At 41.5% G+C, this 25784-nt stretch overlaps 1 protein-coding gene across 7 annotated transcripts in view; it reads right to left on the reverse strand.

Annotated features, from left to right (window-relative positions):
- The window catches only part of SAMD12 (sterile alpha motif domain containing 12), a 385968-nt gene that overhangs the window by 94544 nt on the left and 265640 nt on the right, over window positions 1-25784 (reverse strand). Inside the window, exon 5 of one of the 7 annotated variants that reach the window (XM_081816430.1) lies at window positions 292-355. The exons of the other annotated variants lie outside the window; for them this stretch is intronic. Coding sequence (XP_081672556.1) covers window positions 294-355 — 62 coding nt within the window. The 3' untranslated portion in view covers window positions 292-293. The remainder of the gene's footprint in view (window positions 1-291; window positions 356-25784) is intronic. 7 annotated transcript variants of the gene reach the window in all.

Here is a 25784-nt window from a genome sequence, read left to right on the forward strand (position 1 = left end):
TGACTCAGAAATGTGAGGCAGCTTCCTCAAGAACACACAGGTGCCAATGGCCGGGGCCAGCGGAATGTTTTCCAGGTACCTTAAGGGTTCTCCAGACCCAGTCCCCTTGCTTGACACACAAGATGCTGAAATTTAGAGCCAGAAGGTATTCAGATGAGGTGAAATAGTGAGCCTGAAGTATTAAGGCTATGGGATTATACACAGTCAAGTCTGATGATTCATGATACCTGAATGGAATGTGACTTTGACGGTGAGCTTCTTGTAGGCCAGAAAAATGTCTGTTTTGCTCACCTTTAGTGGTAGCATGCTCTAGGCATTTCTTCAATATTTGTGAATGTAAAGCCAATATATGAAACTGAAAACAGAAAACATGTAAGTCAATTTACATTTGGTTTCAAAATACATGTTCTCTTCAGCAGATTTATCTTAGGAAATTATATCCTTTTTAGGATTACCACAGCCAGTTTGCCTTTTTTTTTTTCTTAACACTTTGGTGAAAATCAGAGCCAGATGTGTGCTGCTAGAAACCAGCTGAAGATGTGAAATGCAAAATACCCCCAATACGCAGTCAGATCATAGGTGCCAACTGATGATAGTTCCGACCCATGGGGCTCAGAGCCCGTTCCTTCTACCAACACTCAACTGGCACACTTAGGTCCTCAACCATGTGTGAGGTGTAGCAGGGAGAGACGAGGGCTCATGGGGTGAAATGGCAGGCCCGTCACTCGGTCTTCAGGCACAAGCCAGCTCTCTCCGAACACTCTCACCCTTGGTTTCTTTGGCATCGAAAGCACCTCTCAAAGCTGATCATAAACCCCACACCAAAGTAAGATTCAGTGCAACCTCTTCAGTTGAACCGTACTGGCCCCAGATTTGGGGCACCCCAGCTTCCCAATCGGAGGGTAGCCTGCTTTTATGTGAGACACGTCTGCCTGTCAGGTTAGGTGGGGAAAATGCTCACTCAGCAATGAGGCATGAGCTGCCATTCAGGGACATGAGCAGAGCCTGCTGTGCAACGTTGGAGAGAAAAGCTCTTCCTTCCAGACTGACAGCCAGGAATGCCATTTTCTTGTTCAATGAGTGCAAATCTTTTCATTTCTGCCCACAATCTCTGGAGCCCGGCTACACATCGTGACTCTCCCCCTGAGCTGAGCAGGCTGAACAGACTGACACAGGCTTAACAAACATGACCGACTTCCGTGAGCGCCATTGTGGGCAAACGGAACATAAAGTTAATTGTTTCCCTAGCAGAAGAAGAGCTTCAGAGGCTTGCTTCACTGAGAGCTGGGCGTGCTTCCGACACCCTGAAGCTCAGCTCAAATTACCAGTAGCTACATGTCAGGAGGGCCTGTTTCAGAATGGTTTTTTACACTGTGACATTAATAATTTATGAATAGGCCAGTACGCAAAACTGTACATGTATGAGGGACCAAGAGGTGGGGTCAACAGGAACTTAACTTCTTAATAAAGGCAGAAGGATGAAAAAGCCAATAACAACATAGCCCTTGTAGGTAATATAGGAAGTGTAAATATTATCTTGTTTCTTCCATCAGTAACTGGGGGAACAAAGAAAAGACCCAAGTAGGCTCATGTAACAAAAGGTGACACTTTGTATCTTCCCCTCTGATCTGCTCTCTGAGCAACTAGGTTGGGTCTGAGTGCATGCATCTGATTCAGGGTAGTTTTTACAATTGTTTAGGCTCATCTACTTAAGGAAAACTGGGGTGCATTCTATCCTGTCTTGTGTATTTCACTGGAATTGCCAGCAAAGTGTGGAGTGCAGAAACTTTATTATGTGCTTATGTGACAGGGAAAGAGAAAGAACCAGCTTTACTTTGCAGTTTTGGTGGTTATAAAAAAGAACCCCCCCTTTTTCTCTCTCTCTCTCCACTTGAAAATTGGGAAAACAGGGCATACAAGTCATCTAGACAGAAAAGAAATCGAGTTTGTCCAGGTCAATTTTTGGCATATTGATCCACTTAGACTCTCCATCAATTAGATACAACATAACATGAAAGAAAAAGAGAATTAGATTCTTCTAATCAGCTGAATTACAAGGTCAGAGATCTAAATTATTGCTTTGTTGTTTGAGAGGCAAATTATTGGTGAAAGGATATTTTTATTTTATGCATTCATTTAATCTCTGTATTTATACACTTTTCTAATAGCTATCAGAGAATGCTATGATGCAAATGACATTTTGCAATTCAATATATATAGATTACATTTTTCATCATTCTAAATCTTAGAGATGCTTTGAAGCTCTGAAATAACCAATACTCCACTTATTGGAAAATAAAACCATGTCCAAACTACACAAACCCCAAATATCAGTGGATAACAAAGATGCATAATTCCACATATGAAAGTATCAGATGCTAGAAACTCAGTTTATTACTATAAATCCAAAGTAATTTTTATTAAGTAAAAACCCACGTAAGAAAATATATGTAAAATCTTGGCATACAAAGGACTGCTTAGTAATAATAATGGTAACCCAGCTGTCATGTACCGAGCCTTTACCAAGCAGTTCATAGCCAGGAAGGGCACTAAAGGGATCCACTGAAATATAAGACCAAATTCTTGCTCTTTATGAACTCAAAATATAGGTAATAAAAGGAAAGAAAGAAAAAAAAGTGACCCTAACTATTTCATATGGACCAGACATTAAGCAAAGAGGTACACATATGTTTTATACTCACGATAGACCTATCAGGTAGGTGCTACTAAGCCCAGGCTTCTGGAAAAGGTCAGTGTATCTCTGTCTCATCACATAGCAAAGAGCAGTAAAGACCTTCTCTCCAGCTTCATTGCTCAATGCTCTCCACCCTCTCTCGGTGCTTCCCTATGATCATTTCTCCCCTGTTTCTCCAATGCACGGGGCTCTTATTTTTTTGTCATTGAACTTGTGTTCAAAATGTTCCCTCTGCCTTAATATCTAGTTCAAATATCCCTTCCCCAGAGAAGGAAGGCTTCCCTGAGCTCTTGGTCCAGGCAAGCCTGTTCTAGGCCAGGCACTTAATAGTGCGCGTTATTCCCTACTTATTTAGGAACATTGGATGGCTGTCCGTCTCTCAATAGATGGTAAATTCCCTGGGGGCAGAGTCTGCAGGTCACACTCCTCCTGCTTCTCCAGCATTCAGCCAAGTGCGCGGCAAGGCTGACATTAGCAAGACAGTGGATGAGGAGGCTCCAATGTGCATCTCCCCAAGGAAAACAATAAATAAACAACTTCAAACGGATGAAAACAGCTCCGGGAAAGCAAAGGACTACAATGAAGCAGCACCAAAAGTCCTGCGGGAGCTCCCAAACTGAAGGTGAGGACGGAGCAACAGTGCAGAAGGTACTCACCTGTATCATCCCGTTCCCCCTACCAGAGCAGCTCCACACCAGGAGGGTAGGGAGGGGGATCGCACCCCACAGGGAACCAGAGAACCCAGCTGATGGAGCTGCCTGGAGTCCTCCCCAGGCTGGAGCTGTCACTGAGGAGAGCCCCACCCTCAGGGGCCCGGGTTGCCACTGTGCCCCGCTCTCCAGGACTGGGATGCTGTAGAGCTTTGCCATCTACAGAGACCAGAGCTGTTGCTGCACGGCACTCCACCCCGAGTCGAGTCTGGGGTCAGGGCTTTGAGCTGCCATCACCTGGCTGTATGGCTGATGCTCTGAGCCCCACTCCCTGGTCCTGAGTCTGAGTACTGATCCACCATCACCGGGGCTGAGCCCAGGTGCCGACTCGGACGTTCCATCCCCGGGCCATGCTGCGGCTGTGCACTGCTCTGTGGATCCCGAGTTACAGACACCACTCACGATCACCAGGGCCGAACGGCTACTGCTCTGTACCTTGTCCCCTGAGGCCTGAGGTCAGGACTCGGACTGCCATCCTGGGGTGCTCTGCTCTGCCCCCTGGCCCCCCACAGCTTCCGGCCACTGCTGCTCCCCTGTGGCCTCAAGAGCCCTACCTGCCGCTGCGACCACAGACACCTCCAGGATGCCTGCAGCTTTGGCCACTGAGGACCCCCCCAATCTTTGCCAAAATTAACCTCAACTGATGGAGCTCCATGGAGACTATGCCTCTGTGCTCTTCCTGAAACCAGAGATGCTATATCCCACCACAGCGGTGCACTCTTGGCAGGAATGTATTTGGTACAGTGATTGTGGGAAAAAGTATGGTGGTTCCTTGAAAAATCTAAAATAGAATTACCATAGGATCCAACAACCCTGCTCCTGGGAATATATCTGAAGGAAATGAAATCAGTATCTTAAAGAGATACCTGCGCCCCATGCTCATTCCAGCATTATTCACAATTGCTAAAATATGGACACAACCAAGTGTCTGCTGATGGATGAATGGATAAAGAAAGTGTGGTATATATACACAGTGGAATATATATATATATATATATATATATATATATATATATATATTTTTTTTTTTAATAAGCCCAAGCGCTGACAGACAGCATGGTACTTTTTTTTTTTTTAAAGATTTTATTTATTTATTTGACACAGAGAGAGAGCACAAGTAGGCAGAGAGGCAGGCAGAGAGGGAGAGGCAGGCTCCACTGAGCAGGGAGCCGGACGTGGGGCTCGATCCCAGGACCCAGGGATCATGACCTGAGCCAAAGGCAGCCGCTTAACTGACTGAGCCACCCAGGCGCCCCTACACAATGGAATATTATTCAGCTATAAAAAGGAGGAAATGTTGCTATTTCTGACAACATGGGTGGACTGGTAGGGTATTGTGCAAAGTGAAATAAGCTAGCCAGAGAAAGACAAAAATGGCATGGTAACACTTATGTGGAATCTAAACAAAAGCCCAACTCATATAAATAGTATAAAAGTGGATGTCAGTGATGAGGGGTGTGGAAATGGGAAGATATAGATCAAAGGGTACAAACTTTCAATTATAAGAAGAATAATTTCTGAGGATCTAACGTACAGCATGGCGATTATAGTTAATAATACATTATTGTGCATTTGAAATTTGCTAAAAGGAGATCTTAAGAGTTCTCCCCCTGCCCCTAAGAGTTACCTAGTGAGATGATGGATATGTTAATTATCTTCATTTTGGCAATGTCTATCAAATCATCAGGTACAACTGTAAGTATAGGCAGTTATACTTGTCAGTTATTCCTCAATAAAGCTGAAAAAAAATAGTGCAGAGCACATAGTAGGTACTCAATAAACACTGATAGAGTGAATAACTTACCAGCTACTCCCTGACAGAGCCAAGTTAGAATTGAAGCTTGTTATTTTTCAGTACCATTCAGCTTTCATCATGTATTTCTCACCAGTGTTATTGAAAAGAATTTGCCATCATGTGTTATCTTACAAAATAAGGTAAACAAACGTTGGATCTTGATGTCCAATTGTTAAGTGGACATTCATTTATATTTTCATCATGTATTCATTTACTCAAGAAATACTGGTTGGGGGGTGGTACCTGGGTGGCTCAGTCGGTTGAGTATCTGACTCAGTTTCGGCTCAGGTCATGATCTCACTGTTATGAGATTGGGCCCTGCATCGGGCTCTGCGCTGAATGGGGAATCTGCTTGAGATTCTCTCTATTCCTCTCTGTTTCTCTCTCTCCCTCTGCCCCTCCCCCCACTCTCACTCTCTCTCTTTCAAATAAATAAATCTTTTTTTTTTAAGATTTTATTTATTTATTTGAGAGAGAGAGCACATAGAAGGAGAGTGAGAGGGAGAAGCAGAATCCCCGCTGAGCAGACAGCCTGATGTGGGGCTCAATCTCAGGTCCCTAAGATCATGACCTGAATCGAAGGCAGACACTTAACTGACTGAGCCACCCAGGTGCCCCTAAAATAAACAAATCTTAAAAAAAAAAAAAAAGAAATATTGGTTGACCACCCAGTGTGTGCGAGGAACTCTCCTAGCTGTCTGGGATAGAACAGTGAATAAACCAGACAAAAATTACTAGGATGAATGACATTTTAGCCAAAAATATGCTCAGTCCACAATGTTGGTCCAATTTTTAAGTGTCTGCCATATATCAGGCTATGTGTATAAGGTTGTATGACACACTGACATGTAGACTAATGGACTTTTAATTACTATAAATATGAAGTCTATGAAATGAGGTGGAGGTAGGGAGAAGCCTTCCGCAATAGACATATCCAAATGACTGTGGTGCTTTACAAGAGCCAGGCGTTTATTCTGTTCATGTTCTCATGGCTCCAAAGACAGTTGTTTTCATGGATGGTTTAGGAGCACCAAGAAAACTGAGGTGATCATCATGTAGTGGCTCTGCCATTTGTCCCTAGCCTGACGATGTAACTGATGCTAAGGATATCCAAAAGAATGTCACTGACTTTGATGGTCATTCAAAGAAAGAATTATCCAAATGTTGAAGCCATGGCCAAGTCACTGGTACAAGGATACCATCTTCTAAAGTGACTAATTTCACTGAGACAGCATACATCGAATGCATGAGCTTTGGTATGTTCATTTTAAAGCCAAAAGAAGAAATCTCAATGGCCAGTAAATCAGACAGGAAAGCAATTCAACCTTATCAGTAAAATAAATGCACATTTAAATTGCATGTCATTTTAAACCTAATTAGGAAATATTTAAGAGGAAAAAGAAATACGTAGTTTGTAGAACCTTTTACAGGAAAGGAATTATTCCACATTCCTGATGGAGGGTAAATTGTTATAAATTTTCAGAAGGGCAGTTTGTTCATATGGGGATATTATATGAACTCTTTTTTTTTTTTTAAGATTTTATTTATTTATTTGAGAGAGAGAATGAGATAGAGAGAGAGAGCATGAGAGGAGGGAGGGTCAGAGGGAGAAGCAGACTCCCCGCCGAGCAGGGAGCCCGACGCGGGACTCGATCCTGGGACTCCAGGATCATGACCTGAGCCGAAGGCAGTCGCTTAACCAACTGAGCCACCCAGGCACCCTATATGAACTCTTTAAAAAAGCCATACCCTTTTTTGAGGGCATAATTGTGTTTTACTTGGGAAAAAAAGAATTTTCATAATATGATGTTTATTTTTAATCATAATACAAAAGCAGAAAAAGTAAAATGCAGTACTTATAATGGAAAAACAGCATTAACCTGCCCATTTCTGCCCGTCCTTGTAAACTTCTTGCCAGACATAATCACTTTTAACCATTTTAGCTCTTTCTTGTAGTATTTACCTCAAGTGTTCATACACTTCTACCAAGGGATTACCCTGCAGAGAATCTACTCCAGAAATATTACCAGGAAAGCTGTAAGATTTAGGTACAGGGATGTTCATTCTGTTATTATTTATAATAAGAAAATCAAAAGCAACATTTGTTTGGATTGTTTGAATAAATGATGGCCTAAACATACAATTGAATATTCAGTAGCCACTTATCTATAATGGCATGGCAATAAATAAAAACACTTAAAAATTAAATATATAATAGATTACCTTTGGGTAGAGGCTGGTATCAAAGATGAATTTTTGTGTACTTCTCTTAATTACTTTTCAATTCAAAGTTATCTTCAATAAATGTATGTTTTCTTATAATCAGAAAAATGGACACTATTTTTTCTTATTTTTTATTTAAATTCAATTAGCCAACATATAATACACTGCTTTAAAATGTGAATCTTTTCTGTAATCCTGAGACTTTGATTTCATGTCATGTAGTGTGGGGGCAGTTTGTGAGAAAAGGGTTGAGGGAAGTGCATATTTTCATAAGACATATTTGGGAGAAATGGGAGAAATCATTGCTTTTGGTCCAATTCTGTGTGTGTGTAAAACATATTAATAAGGGCGATGATATAGGATCTGCATAACAGAAGGAAAAGAGTTTGACTACAGTCTACTTTAGTCATGCAATGCGATGTATGTGGAGGTCTACAAAGGAGAACTGATAGATGAATGGGGTACCAATGGCCAGCAGAAACCCAAGTAGGCAAGTGGTCAAATTCAGCAAGACTGGTAGGTACAGGAAGGGTAACATGCACATCTAGGCAGGGTCCAGAGAAAGGGAGTGGGTCACATTCACCAAAAGTAGTAGTACCAGCAATAGAATTAAGGAATAGGGATTTTTCTGGAAGGTCTCATGGCTTAGGACTGTGATGAAAGATGTGGGTCATTTGGGGCCCATTGGCCTGACTCTGAAGATGCATAAGGGGAAACTCTGCTCCAATTAAGTTAGAGTTAGAAATTCTGGGATGATCTCCTTGGCAGGACTAGGTAGGGGAGGAAAGAGGACAGAGTAGGGCAGAGCTGTCCTGTAATGGACTTTGAAGGGAAAAATGCATTGGTCTCATCCAACTTGAGGCAAAGGATTTGCGGGGGTATAACCATTCTGAGAATGTAAGAATACAGGGGTTCCAGAAGCAGCAAGTGGAAAATTTCAGATGAAAGCTCACCCAAAATGTACTGAGGTAGATTTAAAAGATGTTCTGAAGGATTGGCAAAAATCTCTTTGTGGCCTACTGACATGTGGCTGTAGGTTAAGTATGTATCAATAAATTTAAACATATATATATATTTTGGATTGGGAGAGTGTATGGTAGATTAATGTAATCTCTACTCAAATTTACATAATAAAAGTGTCCTCAGAGTTGGGCATGGTTCATCTCCGGATCACATGAAAGTCATGTATATTAGGGTTAGTTAGGCAATGCTGCCCCCAACCTCAGTGACTTGCTTCAACAAAGGTGTATTCCTCTTTCACATGACACTTTTATGAGAGTAAGGCAGCTTTTCTCCGTGCACAAACTCACAGATCCAGGTTCCTTCTATTTTGGCAGGCCACCATCTTTAATACGTAGCCTCACATGGCCTAGGAAAGGGGTGAGAGAGAGTGGAAGACTATGCAGGGAATTTTGTGGCTAGACTTGGAAGTGGTATATGCATGCTTCTGGCCCGGACACAGAGGGGAATGGCAGTGTTTCTGTGTGCTCAGGGAGAGAAATGGGCTAGCAACGGTTCTCGACATGTGGTCCCAGATCGACAGAATCAAAATCAACTGGGATCTTGTTAGAAAATTCATAGGCTCCACCACAGCCTGAGTCAGGGCCTCGGCAGTGTTTCCACAAGCCCTTCAGGTGATTCTGATGCAATTAAAGTTAGAAAAAGCACGGGGGCAGGGGATCGTTTAGGCAGTCTCTTTCACGTGTTTTTTTGTTAATGTGTAAATGTTACAGCTTACATCTAGATAGTGCATGTTCCTAAAACTGCATATGCTTTTGGGCGTTTATACCCTTACTCTTCCAGGAAGCAAACTTAGAGTTTCTACAATAGGCCAACTTAAGCCTATCTTACCAATTTTGAACTTAATACAATATGCAAAGATGTTCATAAGAACTGACTGCATTTTTGAGCACTCATAGATGGAGTCCAGTAATTTTATGCAGTTGGAAGCATTTATTTACTTAAAGGTTACAAGGTTTAAAGATGTCTAACAATGGTTGAACCATTTGCAGCAAGTCAAAACAAGCCCGAGTAGAAATGCTTATGACAAATTAGAAGCAGGATCAAATAGACCGGCATGGGAATAAAACCCCGGGACAAAAATGACATAATTTTAAAGAGAAAGAAAGAAAAAAAAAAAGGAACTGCAAAGAGTGCAATGTGGTGGGACCACTAGATGTGGATAATTAGCAAGTTGTAATCATCATGGAGGACTCATACCATGTGAAATGTGTTACAACTGTGAACACGGCTAGGAGTAAAAATATGAAATAACAATATGAAAAGCGTTGATGCAAGTGGTTCTCTTGACCCACTCACTGAAACACCTTCTATATTATTACAATGCTCATTGGGGGTGTGTCAATCAAAGTTACAGATTCAAAAGCAGCTCAGCCATTGTCCACTCATAAATGGACCCCAGCCTGAATCACTGACCAGCATTTAATTACAGACACCTGTGAAATGCTTCAAAAGCTGGACTACTGGACTCATTAAGTGTTGTATCTTAAAACAATGTAACTGTTCATTTGTTTACTATAAACATATAAACTGCATCAATATTTCATTCACACTTTTAACATCTGCTAGAATGGCATATGTCATGATGAATGTAGGTATTTTATTCCTAATCAGTTTATAAGTTATAAAAGTAACACAGGCTCAGGGACAAAAATGATCCATACAGATGGTTACAGAATAAAAAGTAAACATTGTCCTCTTCCACATTTCTACACTTCCCACACATAACCACTGCTACTAGTTCCTTATGTTCTTCTTAGGGAAAACTTGTCCAGGTAGAGAGTCCCTGACCTGCATTTTAGGAATATCTCATTTAAAATAGGCATCTTAAAAAGCTGTCACAAATAAGGCAAAGACAACATACTTAAAATAACAGTGGAAATTGAGAGAACGAAAGAGCTCAAGCTAAGGCCAAGAATACAGTAAGTCTATACATACACAGATGCTGGAATGTGGGTAAAGCTCTTCACGATACTTTCTAGTAACACAGAGTTGAGCATTTTTGCTGGGGTAGATTAAAAGGGCAAGGGATCAAAGGGAGAGAAATTAAGCCTGTATATTATTCATGGAAGCCAGAGGAGGAAAACTTGGATGCCTTCCAGGAAAGAATAGGGACCATCCTCACTTGTTCACTGTTCTTCAATTTCTTAGGTCACATCTCAAATGTGAATGGTGGCATCTTGAATCTGTAGCCACCTCTATTCCTTTGCTTGTTAATTTATTTATGGTATACTTATTAAGTGTCTACTTTGTGACATTAGCTCTGATCTCCAAGAGTTTATAACAGAGATGGAGAAAACAAGATGAGCATACACGGAACATTTGGAGAATAGTCAAAGATGGTATACAAAAAGATAAACTGAATATAATTAAGTGCCAGCCTGCATGGTACCATGAGCAACACTTAATTAAATTCAGGCCATAATCCATGTCCTGGTTCTAAGAAAAGAACCTCCCACAATTTTGTACTTTCCACTGTAACTAATACCTGGAGTTCAGTCCAGTAATGTGATTTAGCAACGACTGTATTTCCATTCTCAAAAGGGAAATCTGTTGTTCTTGAAATGTGTATATGTTTATATGTGTGTGCATGTTTAAAAATACCTAGTTAGTTTCAGGGGGAGGCAGAGTGGATTTGATTGCATTTAGTGATTGATTGTTCAAATTTAGTACCTCCGGGAAAAGATGTCATAGGATCATAAAATCTAGAGGGAGAAGCCTGAGAAATCAACAAGGTCAATCCCTTGCCTCCAGGTGGGACGGAACTCCTGACTGATTACCTAGCCAAAAAGTTACAGTGACATTCTTGTATATATTTTCTTCTTGCATATATTGAATCAGAGTACAGCAAGGCCTCTGGTACTGGACCATTATAAAGCAATATGTGAGGCTAATAAAAAATGCCTGGAAGGAAACTAAGTTAATATATATGGCTTTACATTTACAAATGAAGACTCATCCATCATCAAAGACCCAGAATGATCACTGCTGAGACATACAAAAGAACTTAAGAGAAATACCTGTTTTCATTTGTGTATCATCCCTTCAACACAAGCAATGACGAGAAAGACGTGTGCATTTCCTGGACTTGATCTGGGGTATGCAACACATTTTACAAAGGGATTAAAGGGTCCGAGGTCTCTTAGACAAGACTATGTTATGCCAATTTCACATTAGAGACAACTTATGTTGTGGAGTCTGCAAAAGAATAATACTTATGCACTATGCTAAGGCCATAAATGGTATTGGAGGTTCTTAAAAAATTGTAAGAGACAAAATAGCAGACAGCTCTGGAATGGAACCCTGTGGCTACACTCCAAACACTGCATCATTTCCCTCTCCAGGAGAAAGAACATGTGGCTCAGACGCCATCACCTCACATATCTGATCAGAGAAGACATTAACAAGGGACCTTTTTAAAAATTCTATGATTAACAAAAGTGAAAGAGGAGACAGAATCTTCCCACGTTTTCAATGTTGGCAGTATCTTCTTAGGATCTCAAAGTTTCTTCGCCTTCCAATTTTGACCTTCTCTATTTGGCAGATGTTTTTATTTATTTATTTATTTTCCCCCAGCCTGTGTTTCTAATGGGGCTTGAAATTAACATGGCTTTTTGTTTACCTCCTAATTTGTGTGCCGCCATCATCGATGTTGTCAGCACAGTTCTGGGAATAGGGTTTGTTTACTGCTTCTGTTGAGCAAGCAAATAGAGAAATATAGAAAAGACTGTTCTGCTCATCCCGCCCCAGTTCTGATTCCCCCTCCATTCACAGAAATGGTCTTCATCAAGCAGCCAATGACCTTCTCGGGTAACAGCGCCAAAAACCATCTTCAAGGGCTTGTCCTCAATGACGTTTCTGGGCTGCTTCTGACATAGCTGAGTGTAGCCTGACCCCTTCCACTCCTTGTTAACAGGTGACCCAGACACAGAACCTTTCCCCAGGTATCTCCATTCTTCAAAGGATCCCTTGCAGGCTTTCTGGGTTCTTGCCTCTTCTCCTCCTTCTTTGTGAGGTTACCTGTTTTTGAGTTTTCAGAGGTGCACTCTCTATATGTAGGCGGCATCCAGTTCTACCTGCACGCTGCTGATACCGCCTTTGCCTTTTCATTTGGACTTACGTCTGTGCTTCCTGACCATATCAAGTTCCGTGTGGGAAAGGGGGAAGTGATATTTCTCTCCCCAGAAAGTGTTACTAAAACTTCACAACGAATCCCGGAAACAGAGTTTTGGTTTTGTTTTTTAAATTCCTCATGGTCTTTTGATCCCACGCTTTTGTCCACTATTCAGCTTCTATGGCTTTATTGCCAACATTCACCTTTTCACAAAGGGGTCTGCAATCAGTAAATATATTTGGGAAGTGGAAGGACCCTCTTTATTTATGCTTTACCTTTGAAAAAGTTTTGCTTTTAAAAGCTATTTAACTATTTTTTCAATGTAAAATTCAGTGCCACTAAGTACATTGATAATATTACTACTAAAATAACTACTATCCATTTCCAGAACGTTTTCATCATCCCAAATAGAAACTCTACTCATTGAACGATAGCCTCCATTGCCCCCAAGTCCCCAGCTGCAGGTAACCTCCAGTCCACTTTCCGTCTCCATGAATTTGTCTATTCAAAGTACCTCATATAAATGGAATCATATAATATTGGTTCTTTTGCGTCTGGCTTGTTTCTATTGGCATCACGTTTTCAAGGTTCATCTATGTTCTAGCACTTGTCAGAATTACATTCCTTCCAATGGTTGAATAATATTCTATCACATATACATCACATTCTGTTTATCCATTCATGTGCTGATACACGTTTGGGTTGTTTCTACCTTTCTGCTATTGTGAATGCTCTGAATATGAACGTACAAGATCAGTGTGAGTCCCTGCTTTCAACAGAAGGACCCTCTTTTGCTTTGCAAAATTCTCAACTTCATCCAGGAATCATATCCAGCAAGGTCTCAATTATTCATTTATCCTGGTTCACAACTAGGGTTTGGGTGTTGCTCCAAGTCACCTGTTGGGATTTCAGATCCAGGCTTGACTCTTCTTTGCCTGCTCTGTTTGCACGGAACTACATTCCCCAGGCTCCTATGTCCGCTAGCCTCCAGGCAGCTGTAACCAATGAGGCACTGAAAGGAGACTGAGGGCTCAGAAGAAGGGAAAGGCCAGCATATCTCTTCCTCTATCGCTTTGCTTCTGGTAGCATCTTGGGCAGGGCTGCATCTCCTGGCTCCAGCTCCCAGCAGAATAGGCCACTGGGGTTCCTGTTGCTGATCTCTGTGTTGTCTCACCTTCACACTTGGGCTGCCAATTCCCTTCATCAAGTTCCCTCTTCTAAATATACATGGAGTAGTTTCTGGGTTCCTGACTGGAAATTCACTAATAACCATTCTATTGGGAAAAGAAGATCTAAAATTTCTCAAGATGCAGAACCTGTAACAGTGACTCCACACTGTCTTCAGGGTACCATCCCCTTAATAGAAGATTTAGCTGTGATTCCATTTCCATGCGGCCACGTGAGCAAGTTCTGGCCAAAGTGATGTAATCAGATGTGTTGTGTGGCAAATTCTAAACCTTCTTTGTAAGTGAGCTGCTCCATACTCTCTGGCCCCTCGTCCCGCGGCTGGAGCATGGATACGACAACTGGAGTTCCATCCCTGGAACAAGAGGGCAGGGGCCCTATTCTGGGGAGAGCAGGACCCAAAGCTGGAAGGAGCCTGAGTCCTGGAGAACCCTGTTGGTAAAACCAACACCACAGCCCTGCTCTGTCTACCTCTGCAGTTTTATATGAGAAGCAAATAAAATTCTCCTTTGTCTCAGTTGCTGCTATTTTGAGTCTCTATTTGTTTATTGCAGCCAATCTGAATCCTTACAAATTCAGAACCCATATCATGAGCTTGATTTCTGTCCCACACTGCAGATGAATTTTCTTACGCCTTTTCTCACTAGATTAAAGCAAGGTCCTTGATCCTCTGATCTTATTCTAAGTTTTGGACACCTCCTGTTTATACTTGGAATTGACCTATTCTCATTTACAAAGCTTTCAAGAAGCTTTATTCTCTTTAACAGCTTCTGCTTTGCTTATTAAATTTTCTCTGAAGGGGGGGTGTAAAATCCAGCCCCTCACCAAGCCCATATCCAAACTAGAAAATGATTAGGGCCTTGGATGTTAGAGAATTTTTAATTAAAAGCTTGGGAACATTGTTCCTCAAGTATTAATAAAGCCAGTAAAATGGAGAATCAGCACGGCCTAACCCCACAAGACAGACCATTAGTGTCCTGGTCTGATGGCCCCGCTTCACAGAGTTGATGGGCTGTAACTGTACCTAATGGCTGCCAAGCACAGATCAATCTCACCTATACTTTACCCAAGTGGGCGTCAATTAGAAATATGGACGTCTAGGATGATGGCTCTCAAACTTTATTGTGCATAAAAATCACTTGGGGGAACTTGTCTGAAATGAGGATCCCCACCCTTCTGCTTGTGATTTAGATGGTCTGAAGTGGGGGCCACAAACCTGCCTGTTCAAAAAGGACCCCAGGTGCCTCTAAAGCACATGGCTATGGACCACACTATGCAAGGTGCTGCTCCTGAGGAACTCATGAAGGCTATAAAACAGCCACAAGTGGAGAGAGCTGTCATCAGCTGGGGGAGGGGCTGGAGAACATTAATTGACATCTACTATGTTCCAGGGGTTCTGCTAGGCATTTTCCAGACATCACCTTAGTTTATGCTTATGATAACCTGCATTAACTGTAACTATTAATAATGACTAGTATGGTTATCCTTGCTTTACAATAAGCAACCTGAGGCTCAGAGAAATTGAGCAACTCGCCTAAAGCTGCAAAGTGGCTTCAAAGCTGGGCATGTGTGTGCTGGACATATCTTATTTCTCTAGTTTTGCCCGGCATCCCTCCCTATAATGCGCCGCACTCCTAGACACTGACCTGTAGTAACTGCATCCCAGGGTCCTCTGCCCTCCAGTTGGGTTGGATCCTGCCAATGGGCTGTGCTGGGAGAAGACTGGGGCGTGGGGAGGAGACTGAGGTCAGGGTATGGCTCCGCCAACTTCCCTCACTGCAGGTCATACCACAGCTCCTACCAGAGACTCTGGCTGCCTGATTGTCTCTTTCCAAGTTCCTATTAACTGTTCCTTCTTCTTGCCCCTTCAGGTCTAGGGCTGATAACTGGTTTCCTTCCTCTTCTAACTAGGTTGAAGTAGGATACTGACCTATCTCTTTCCCCACAGCCTGCCCATGACTTTGTAAATACAATTATTTCTTTATTAAATTCACTTCCAAATCACCCCATCTCAGTGCTACATCTGTTTCCTGCCAGGAATCTGACTGATACAGTTTGCTTGGCTCCAGAGTCCTCCTCTTTCCCCTGTTCTACACTGCCTACCTCACTACCTTGGTGACGAGGATGATGATGGTGATGATGATGATGAAGCCACCGATAATGGCAACAATGACCACAAGGGCTGGTTGCAAACGTGCAAGTTGTTGTGCTGAGTGTTTCCCACAGACATTCTTATTTAATTTTCACAAGCACCCTAGGTATTAGGCCCTGTTTTGCCTCCTTTGTACAGAGGAGGAAAATGAGGATCAGTACGATTAAGTAGTAGAACCCAGCGAAGCCAGTAAAGGGTGGTACCTCAGTACATGAGCGGTATTTACTCCTTCTACTGGGTGTCAGTGCAATCGCGTTATTTCCCCAGCTAACTGTGCGTGAATAACATTCATAAAAATAAAGAATTTGAATGAAAAGCCTATGTCACTTATTCTTTAGACTTGAGTTTGAAAAAATTCATTTCACTCCAAAAGGAAACAGGGTACCACGTGATTGTTTTCTTTCTTCTCTCTCGAGCACAACTCAGTTCAGACCCTTCTGCTGCACATATGGTAGGTTGTGATGGCTGCCCCAACACCCTCCAGTATTGTATTCCTTATATTCCTCAGCATCCTGCTTATCACAGTGCTAGATAAATGCGCCTACAGTTTATTCTGATTATGGTCACATCTCTGGAAATTATCAACATAATTCAAGGATCACTGCTAAAATAAACCAGAATTCTAGGATAAGATCTTTCTTGATTCCCAAATTATTTTTCTAGCCTTCAATGCAACTACGCCCTTACATAACCAGAAGCCTATAAAATCAAACTGTATTCATGATTAAGCCACACTCTTTGAAAATGTCTTATGCTTATAACATACGGGCCTTTGCTTATGGAGTTCTCTTTGCTTAGAATTCCACTCCCTCTCAAAGATTCCAAAGAGACATCCCTTATCACCTTTGTTTAGTTCTTGGGTCTCTGATGACATTACTTCCATATTTATTGTCTTTCTTTATTGCAATTTATGCTCATGCTTAAGGAAACTAATTCTGCTCTTATCTGTGGAGCCCCTTCTATGCTCCGTACACTCAGTATAGCCCCATATCCACGGAATGAAAAGACTTACTTTCTGCACTCACAGAATTTACTTTCTGGTGGCAGGGACCACTGAAGGTGCTTAAAGAATCATTTTTAAAGGAAAGAAATCTTTGAAGCTTCTCCCGTCTTCCTTAATGAAAAGCAAATCTTCATACTCCAGATGTTTGCTGTCTCTTCCAGGAATGGGGATGGGAGGAAGGACTAACATTTTGCCTGGGCTGTTTCTTCTGCTCAGAATTCTTGTTTTCTATCTATATGCCTCATCAGTTTCTTTTCATCCTTCTTCCCCAGCAACTGCCTCTCTAGTTTGAAAAGGATCCCTCCCTCCTTTGTGGGCCCATTTCCTTTGTAGAGTCTCCTTTAATTCCATTTATGGCTAGTCTTAAAGATTGCTGGTTTACCTGCTTGTCTCTCTGGTGATGGGTATGAGGTATTCAATATCTATTCTACTTTGTTTCTAGTGTGCTTCATCCCACTGCAGAGGCTGTGAAGCGAAAGTACTATATTTTCCAGACTCCCTTGCAGCTAGATTGTAAGTTTGACAAATTACTCTTTCATAAGATTTTGATAGAGAAAGTGAGTTGGAGGCTGCATATCCCCAATGGTGGGGACATTGCATATTTCTATGGCAGAGCTCCTAGGAACGGCCATTGCTCCAAGGGTGTCCAGAATCAATTGCAATGATGGGTCTCCCTTATCCCTGGATAATGGCTAAGGCAATTTGCTCTTAATTTCAAGGATTTCCCTGGTACTCTCCTGAATCCCTACCTTCCTCACTGAGGCAGAGAGAGTAACTGACCTCACAAGGCCAGATGGGTGGTATTGTTTGGAAGTCATTTCTAGAATTCTCAGTGAACCTGTATCTTCTCTAGCTCTTCCAACAACTTTAGAAGTATCTGCTTCCCTACATTAAATACTTTCTGCATAAAACAGAGTAGTTTTTATTTCCTACATTTGAGCCCTGACTGATATTACCGGGCAGAGAGTTGTACCTTCCGTGTCTAGAATAGTGCCTGTTGTCTAGTGGAAAGACTTTAATGCATGTTGAAGTGAATAAGCACTTTATGAGTCCAACAATGTGCTAAACATTCTCTAACTATGAACCCACTTAATTCTCACAACTGTTCTGAGGTGGGACTACTTTGCCTCATGTTACAAATAGGGTTAGAGAGATTTAGTAAATTGCTCAAAAAATCTGATAGAGGACCCATATCTACTGCCAGATTTAAACCTGGGTTTTCAGTCTTCAAAATTCTTGCTCCTTCTACTATGCTGCTGCCTTCTTATAAGATAAAGGTATTTCACATGAAGAAACAGAAAATATATGACTGATTACCTTACTGATTCATTGAAAACACTATCACAGGGCTGAACAACTTGACTCTTGAGGGTGAGGATTACATTCTTAAAATAGTCTGTTTCCTACTGTGTATGTAAGATATTGCAGGAAGTCGTCTATAGTGTTCCCTGGAATATTAACTCACCTGCATGCCTTTGTAGTTATAGTCACTAAGTGGTCAATAGAATGTTTGTGGGCAAACTAAGATGTCACTAAAGATACGGATCTCAAAATTTTAATTTTCCCTTTATCAAGAGCCACTGGTACAAAACCATTAATGGAAGTATTTAAGAGATTCCTTCATGTCACATGTCTTTTGTGGGATTTAAGGGAGACACTTTCTAGCATAAACATTTATGCACCCAAATTAGAAAGCCCATATAGAACATAAACCACTTTATGCCCCTGTATTGACATATTAATTAGTTCTAAACACTGATGGCATGCAGGTGTGAGAACAGCAGGGAGGAAAATTAGATGACCTCTTGGTAATTTGCTAGTTTACAAGTTGAGAGAGGTATTCTGGCTTTTCTTCACTTATATTTCTCCACTTGGCCAAATATAAAACAACTGAGACGGTGATTATAGCATTCCTCTGAGATAGTAAATGTGAGACCTGGTGATGTACTGGCAAGCGGAAAGTGCCAATGTTTATCAAGAAGTATGTGGAAATTAATGAATTCAATCTTTTTCTATAGAAAGAATGTTATATTGGTACCATTTGGGATAGCAGGCAGGATGTATAATGAGCAATTTCAAAGAGCAGTATGCTTCGTCCACATAGAACATGGCGCCTGGGGATGGGATGAAGCAGAGAGGGTTAGCTTATACATCTTCATCAGGAACAACTCCTGTGACCTCATTTATTGCATTTTTTCCCTCAGACTGAAATATTCACTCCCAGTTTACATGATTAGATGGGAAGAACAAATGCTCTAATTTATAAAGGCAAGCCTAGGTGACTGAAAACAAGACATGAACTCTGAGGTTCCTGAATACTTGGAATCAATGTAGGGGCCTCTCAGCCCTGATTACGTCTCCCAGAAGACATTCCTCTTTTGGTTTTCTTAGTTGGCTGATCTTTCTCCTCCTGTCTCTAAGACCCTCCCTCTGTGGAACTGTGTTTTTCTTGGCTCTTATCTTCTCTCTGTCCCTGGGAGAGCTACCTTTTCACCTGACTTCAAACAATCTCCTCTGTGTTTTTAATCACAAGGTTTTTCCCTCTGGTTCATTCCCTTTGACATCTACAATCAAATGCCCAACAGTGTGTCGATCATCTTTGCTTTTATATCTTACTCTTACCTCAAACTTAGTATGTCCAAAAGGCAATAATTATCTGTCTTCTCTTCAATGTTTTTTCTTTAGTACCATCCTATGATGCTTCTTATATTTGGGCTTGAAATCAAGTGGCCTCCTCAATCTTATTTGCCTTAAAAAGGGCTTGTAATAAGCTATTTCTTCTTCATTCTTGAAATCATTACTCCTTTACAAACATTCACCCTCTCACATCCGGATTATTATTGTTTTTTAAAGAATTTACTTATTTATTTGTGAGAGAGAGAGAGAGCGTAGGGGGAGAGAGAGAGAGAGAATTCCAAGCAGACTCCGTGCTGAGCATGGAGCCAATGCGGGGCTCGATCCCACGACCCTGAGATCACAACCTGAGCCGAAACCAAGAGTTAGATGCTTAACCGACTGAGCCACCCAGGCACCCCTGGATTATTCTTTTTAAGTAATCTCTACACCCAAAGTGGGGCTCGAACTCACAACCCCGAGATCGAGTCACATGCTCTACCAATTGAGCCAGCCAGGCATCCCTCCAGATTATGTTAATAACCATTTAGAGTTCTCACAACAGTTCTGTGACTCCTACTGGAGTCCACATATCCAATCCTTACCACTCTTTAGATTTTTTTTATTATTATTTATTTATTTGAGAGAGAGAGAATGAGAGACAGAGAGCATGAGAGGGAGGAGGGTCAGAGGGAGAAGCAGACTCCCTGCCGAGCAGGGAGCCCGATGCGGGACTCGATCCCGGGACTCCAGGATCATGACCTGAGCTGAAGGCAGTCGCTCAACCAACTGAGCCACCCAGGCGCCCCAATCCTTACCACTCTTTAGACTAGTTGACTATATTCCCTATGCTGTGCTTTTCATCACCGTGACTTATTTATTTTATAACTGGAAGTTTGTACCTCATAATTCTGTTCACCTATTTCATACCCCTCCTCAGGCAACCACCAGTTTGTTCTCTGTATTTATGAGTCTGTTTCTGTTTGTTGTTTTTTGTTTTGTTTTGTTTTTTAGATTCCATATATAAGTAAAATCATATACCATAGAGTCCAGTAATTCCACTGCTGGATATTTACCCCCCAAAACCAAAAACATGAATTAAAAAAACACATGCACCCCTATGTTTATTGAAGCCTTATTTTGAAAGCTACCTAAGTGTGCACTGACAGATGAATGGATAAAGATGTGGTATATATACAATGGAATATTACTCAGCCATAAGAAAGAATGAAATCTTGCCATATGCAACATGGATAAACCTAGAGTATTATGCTAAGTGAAGTAAGTCAGTCCTTCCCATTCCTTAAGGCTCAGACCAAGTCTCAGCTCATGAATATTTGTATGACTACACCATCCTCACCTTTGCTCTGTTCTCTAAGCCCTTAGGGCCTTTGTAACATTTCATGCCATATTGTCCTTGAACATTATTTAATGTGGGTTAGTCTTTTCTTCTCCACGTGAATATGTCTATACCTCTCTCCCACAACTGCTACTGCCCCCCACCCCCTTACATGACCATCTCCCACTATAGCCTCTACTGAACCTTTGATAAAGTGGGTATCCAGGTAGGACATGCTCTATGTTTTTTTTTTTTTTTTTAACATATCAAATAGAACAACATTTATGGTACTAACTTTATCTAAAGTGTATAATTGGGGAAGTTGAGGTTCAGGAAGGTTAAATGACATGCCTAAGGAGGCACACTTGGTATGAATCAGTGCTAGGTTCCAAGGCTGGGTTAATAATGTCAAAACTCCTGCTGTTCCCAGACTCGACTCCCAGATAACACACAGGATGAGCACAGGGAAATTTAGTTACCTTAGTTTGGTATTATATAACAATATTCCTATATTACTAATCTTGTCCTTTCTTAAGATGACTGAACCAAACTGAGACAACCACGAAAAGAAATATTTAGAATTCGCAACCATAAAGAATAGATTATATCACACAGATCTTTACTCCTGGTAGTAATTCAGCATGTGGATTATTAGGATTCAGATGTGGTGTATTGTTCTTTGATACACACAGCCCAGGTATGGAGGAGGAGCTGAGTAGGGGAGACTTGCTACAGACCACATGTGAGCAGACACCCCTGTTGGGACTGACTGACACCTCTGCGGGGGCATGGGCGGGGAGGGCAACATCCACTGAGAGGCTCACCCTGACAGCTGCAGGGCCAACATCAGAATGAAGAGATCTAACTGCTTAGAGATTTCTGGTACCCTCTTCTTTTTGGTGTGATTTATCCTCAAAATACTTGGACAGGTGTGGAAGGGCCAAATTTCAAAATCATAATAATCATCACCATCATAATAAAGATACTGGCATTGCCAACATATTTTTCTGCCTAATGATGTAAAAAACAAGTATACAAAAATTCTAGAACTAGTTAACATGATGTTTGGATGACATTTTCCATGAACACAACAGATGTCCCAAACGTTGCACATATAATGCAAGGTTTGCAACAGAGGTGTGAAAACCAGTTCCATTACCTTTATCTCTCAGTCAGATCAAGACCATATAAAGGTTGGGAGCTTGTTTAAAGATTTCTTTAAAAAAAAATCAAGTGTGGGTGAGGATGTGGAACATCCAGAACTCTCATACACTCCTGGAGGGAGTGTTTATTGGTACAACCACTTTGAGACAATGGAAGAATCTACTAAAGCTGAATAGTGTGGACAGATGAATTGTGACCCCCCCAACCCCTAATTCGTATGTTGGAAGGTTAAATCCTCATTACCTTACAATATGACCGTATTTGTTGATAAGATCTTAAGGAAGTCACTAAGGCAAAATGAAGTCATATGTAGGAGCCCTAATCCAGTATGACTGGTATCCTTATAAGGAGAGGAAATTTGGACATAGACACATACAGAAAGAAGACCATATGAAGACACAGGGAGAAAACAGCCATCTACAAGCCAAGGAGAAAGGTTACAGAAGAAATCAATCCTACGGACGCTTTTACTTCCAACATCCAGGACTGTGAGAATACAAGTTTCTGTTGTTTATGCCAGCCAGTTTGCAGTACTTGGTTATGGCAGCCCTAGCAAACCAATGCATCATACCTCCCCAATGACTCAGCAGATCCACTTCTAGGATGCACCAACTGAAATGTATTCTTTTACCATTTGAAGACATGTTTAATAATATTCAGAACATCCCTTTTTACAGAGCAGTCTCAAACTGGAAACTACCCAAATGCCTGTGAACTGCGGAATACATAAATAAATTGTGATATGTTCACATGTTGCACAATTTGGAGCAATGAGAATAAACAACCTAAAACTGCAGACAACAATGTGGACAAATTTCAAGGATAATGTTGAATGAAAGAGGTCAGACACAAAGAGCTCATAATGAATGATTCTATTTATACAATGAACAAAAACAGATGATGCTATTCTTTACTATCACTATTTAGAATAGTGTTTACCCTCTGGGGCGGGCGGGGTGGGGAGCAACTGGAAGGAAGCAGCAAGGAGGGCTTCGGGGATACTAGTCATCTTCTTTTTCTTGGTCTGGGTGCTATTTCATGGGTGTGTTCCATTTGTGAAAATTCAGTGACCTAACAGTTAAAATAGATGTATTTATATGTAATTCAATGGAAATGTTTTAGAAGGAGGTTTTCTATTAAGAAAGCTGGGCATGAGTCCATGACAGTCTAACCTGCCTCTATTTGCTTGGGGGTAGGGGAGAGAGAGAGAAGGACTGCTTCCTGATCCCAAGTCTCGCAAGGAGGCTTCAAGAGAACTCTTAACCTGGTGTGTGTCTCTGGGGGATGAAGTGAGACATCTAAAGAGCCAGAACCTGTGGCTCGCTAACTGCTCTGGTGGCAGACCAAAAAAAATATTTTGATGCTAGGGACAGTCTGCCCTTGTTTCTCAGTGCAAGGACTGCAGAAGCATTTCCCAGGGGCCAGATCTGGGCCATCCCATAGGAGAGAGCTGGTGTGGAGGAGCTAAGACCTCTCCAAAAGGGCACTTAAGAGGTAAAAACACCACTCCAGCTGGAAGGCTGATGCATTGCTGAAATGCTGTTGGTTGAAGAAAAATAAACTTGTGGAAGAACACGGATGCATTTTCTTTTGTCAAGGGAACCACAAGTGAGTCATCCCTAGCAATGGGGGTGGTGGGGTGGTGGTGGTGTCGGAAGAACCCATCAAAGACTAAACACCTGTCAGCCCTCAAGAGTGAGAGTTGGCTCATACCAGTACTTGTCAAATAAGAACTCTCCTGATCCACATGCCTCCCTCACCTTGCTCTAATCAGGAAAAGGCTAGAAACCTCTAGGCAGCAAGGGAAGGGGTTCTATGGGACACCAGGCAGAGGAACGTGGCCTGTTTTTCCAACATGTTCCACGCTGAGAGAAAAACCATTACAATTTGAATTTTAAGTCATGTCAGCCATCAGGCTCCTGGGAAGTTGTGGCCCAGGGAAAGAGTTAAAATAGAGAAATTTTCAAGGGGTTATACATTGATCTTATACTCATAAAACTTATACCTAGCATGTCCACCTGTCTCCCAGTACTATACATCATTCTTGGGTTAGATCAACCCCACTTCCTCAATGCAATAGACCAGTGTTCAGCAGAGGTAGGAGTGAGGGGTGGGGGGATGGACTGACGACAGCCCTGAAGTGTTTCAGAAGATCTGATGTCAATAATCAAAACAAGGATGCAGGAGAAACTAGCAGGCTGGGTGGCAGAGGCAATATGTGAGTTCAACTTGGATGTGCCATGTTGGTCGTGCCTCTGGGCTATTAAGGTAAAGATTTTCCTTGGGTAGCTGGGAATGGAGGAAGAAAGTTTAGAAGAAATAGCTCCAATTAGAATAATCGGTGTCTAGATTCAGTTCATGTCTGCGGGGTAGATGTGGTTTCCCAAGGAGAATATGTGGAACTTCATTTTGTGAGTGAAGAGTAGAGTGGCCTATAAAGACACAGTGAAGTGGGTAAGAAAGGAATAGTGATTTTCCTGAAACTGAAGCAAGAGAGATTCCCCTGAAGAAAAATGGGATCAACAGTGGCAGAATTCTACAGATGTCAGGGAAAAGAGATACTGAGAAGTACTCATTTAACACCAGAGGACTCCAGTGATCTTAGAGTGATCATCTTGTGAAAAGAAGGTGGGGAGCAAGCCAGAAAACAGAGAAGTATGGAACCAAAGGGACATGAGAAAGTCTATACAATCCACAGACTATTCTAGAAATCTGGTGACACGGGAAAGGACGGCAAAAGTTTAAACATAGAAGATGTTAAAAGGAAACTTCTTGTGTGCTATGGACTTCTTTTCAACATGTTCCACACTAAGAAAGAGCGAAACACCATGAAAATTTGAATTTTAAGTCATAAGTCAGCCTGGTGGCTCTTGCTAGAAGTTGTGGCCTGGGGAAAGAGAGTTAAAATCACAGAGAAACTTTCAAGGGGTTATAAATTCATATTTATTTGGCAGTCTGCGGAAGCCTGTGGATTCCCTCTCAAGAATCTATTTAAATGCAAAAAGGAAAATATATAAGATTACAAAATAAAGAACTTATATTGAAAAACAGCTACTAAAATAGTTTTAAAAAGTTGTGTGTGGAACAATACATGTGTTTCTTTATCAATGCAATAAGAATAAGATTTATTGGCAGAAATAATAACTTTTATAATTTGACAGTAGTGATGAGTGCAAATTATGTTTCAAGAATTCTGCAATGAGTCTTATGTGATTAAGAATTACTTGTGATTCTAGTGACAGTCACATAAACTGCTAAGTATACCGAGGTTTCGTTGTATTCGTGATAGAAACAAATGTTAAATTTCAGTAAAAAGTTGACTAAATTAAGTATGTCCTATATATAATATTCTGTACAATATTATCTATACATATATCCAAATCCATCAGCCCCACTAAATTCTGTCCATGGTTCCCTTGGAGGTGGGAGGGATCCAGAAATCTTAGGTTCAGAATATTTAGCTAAGAGAAAGAGGTGATTTGTTGCCTTTTTTTTTTTTTAAGATTTATTGATTTGAGAGAGTGAGAGAGAGAGAAAGAGCAAGCGAGCACACAGGCAGGGGGAGGGGTAGAGGGAGAGAGAGAAATATTCAAGCAGTTTCCTGGTTGAGTGCAGAGCCTGACGCAGGGCTCGAGCTCATAACCCTGAGATCATGACTTGAGCTGAAATCGAGAGTCAACGCTCCACTGACTGAGCCACCCAGGTGCCTCTTGTTTTTAATTAAAGGAGAGAAAAACTGTTTCTGGAGAGTGAAGCCTCAAAACCTTCCCC

This window comes from Leptonychotes weddellii, chromosome 4 (genome assembly GCF_054177405.1).
Source record: "Leptonychotes weddellii isolate Sample4059 chromosome 4, ASM5417740v2, whole genome shotgun sequence".
Taxonomy (NCBI): domain Eukaryota; kingdom Metazoa; phylum Chordata; class Mammalia; order Carnivora; family Phocidae; genus Leptonychotes; species Leptonychotes weddellii.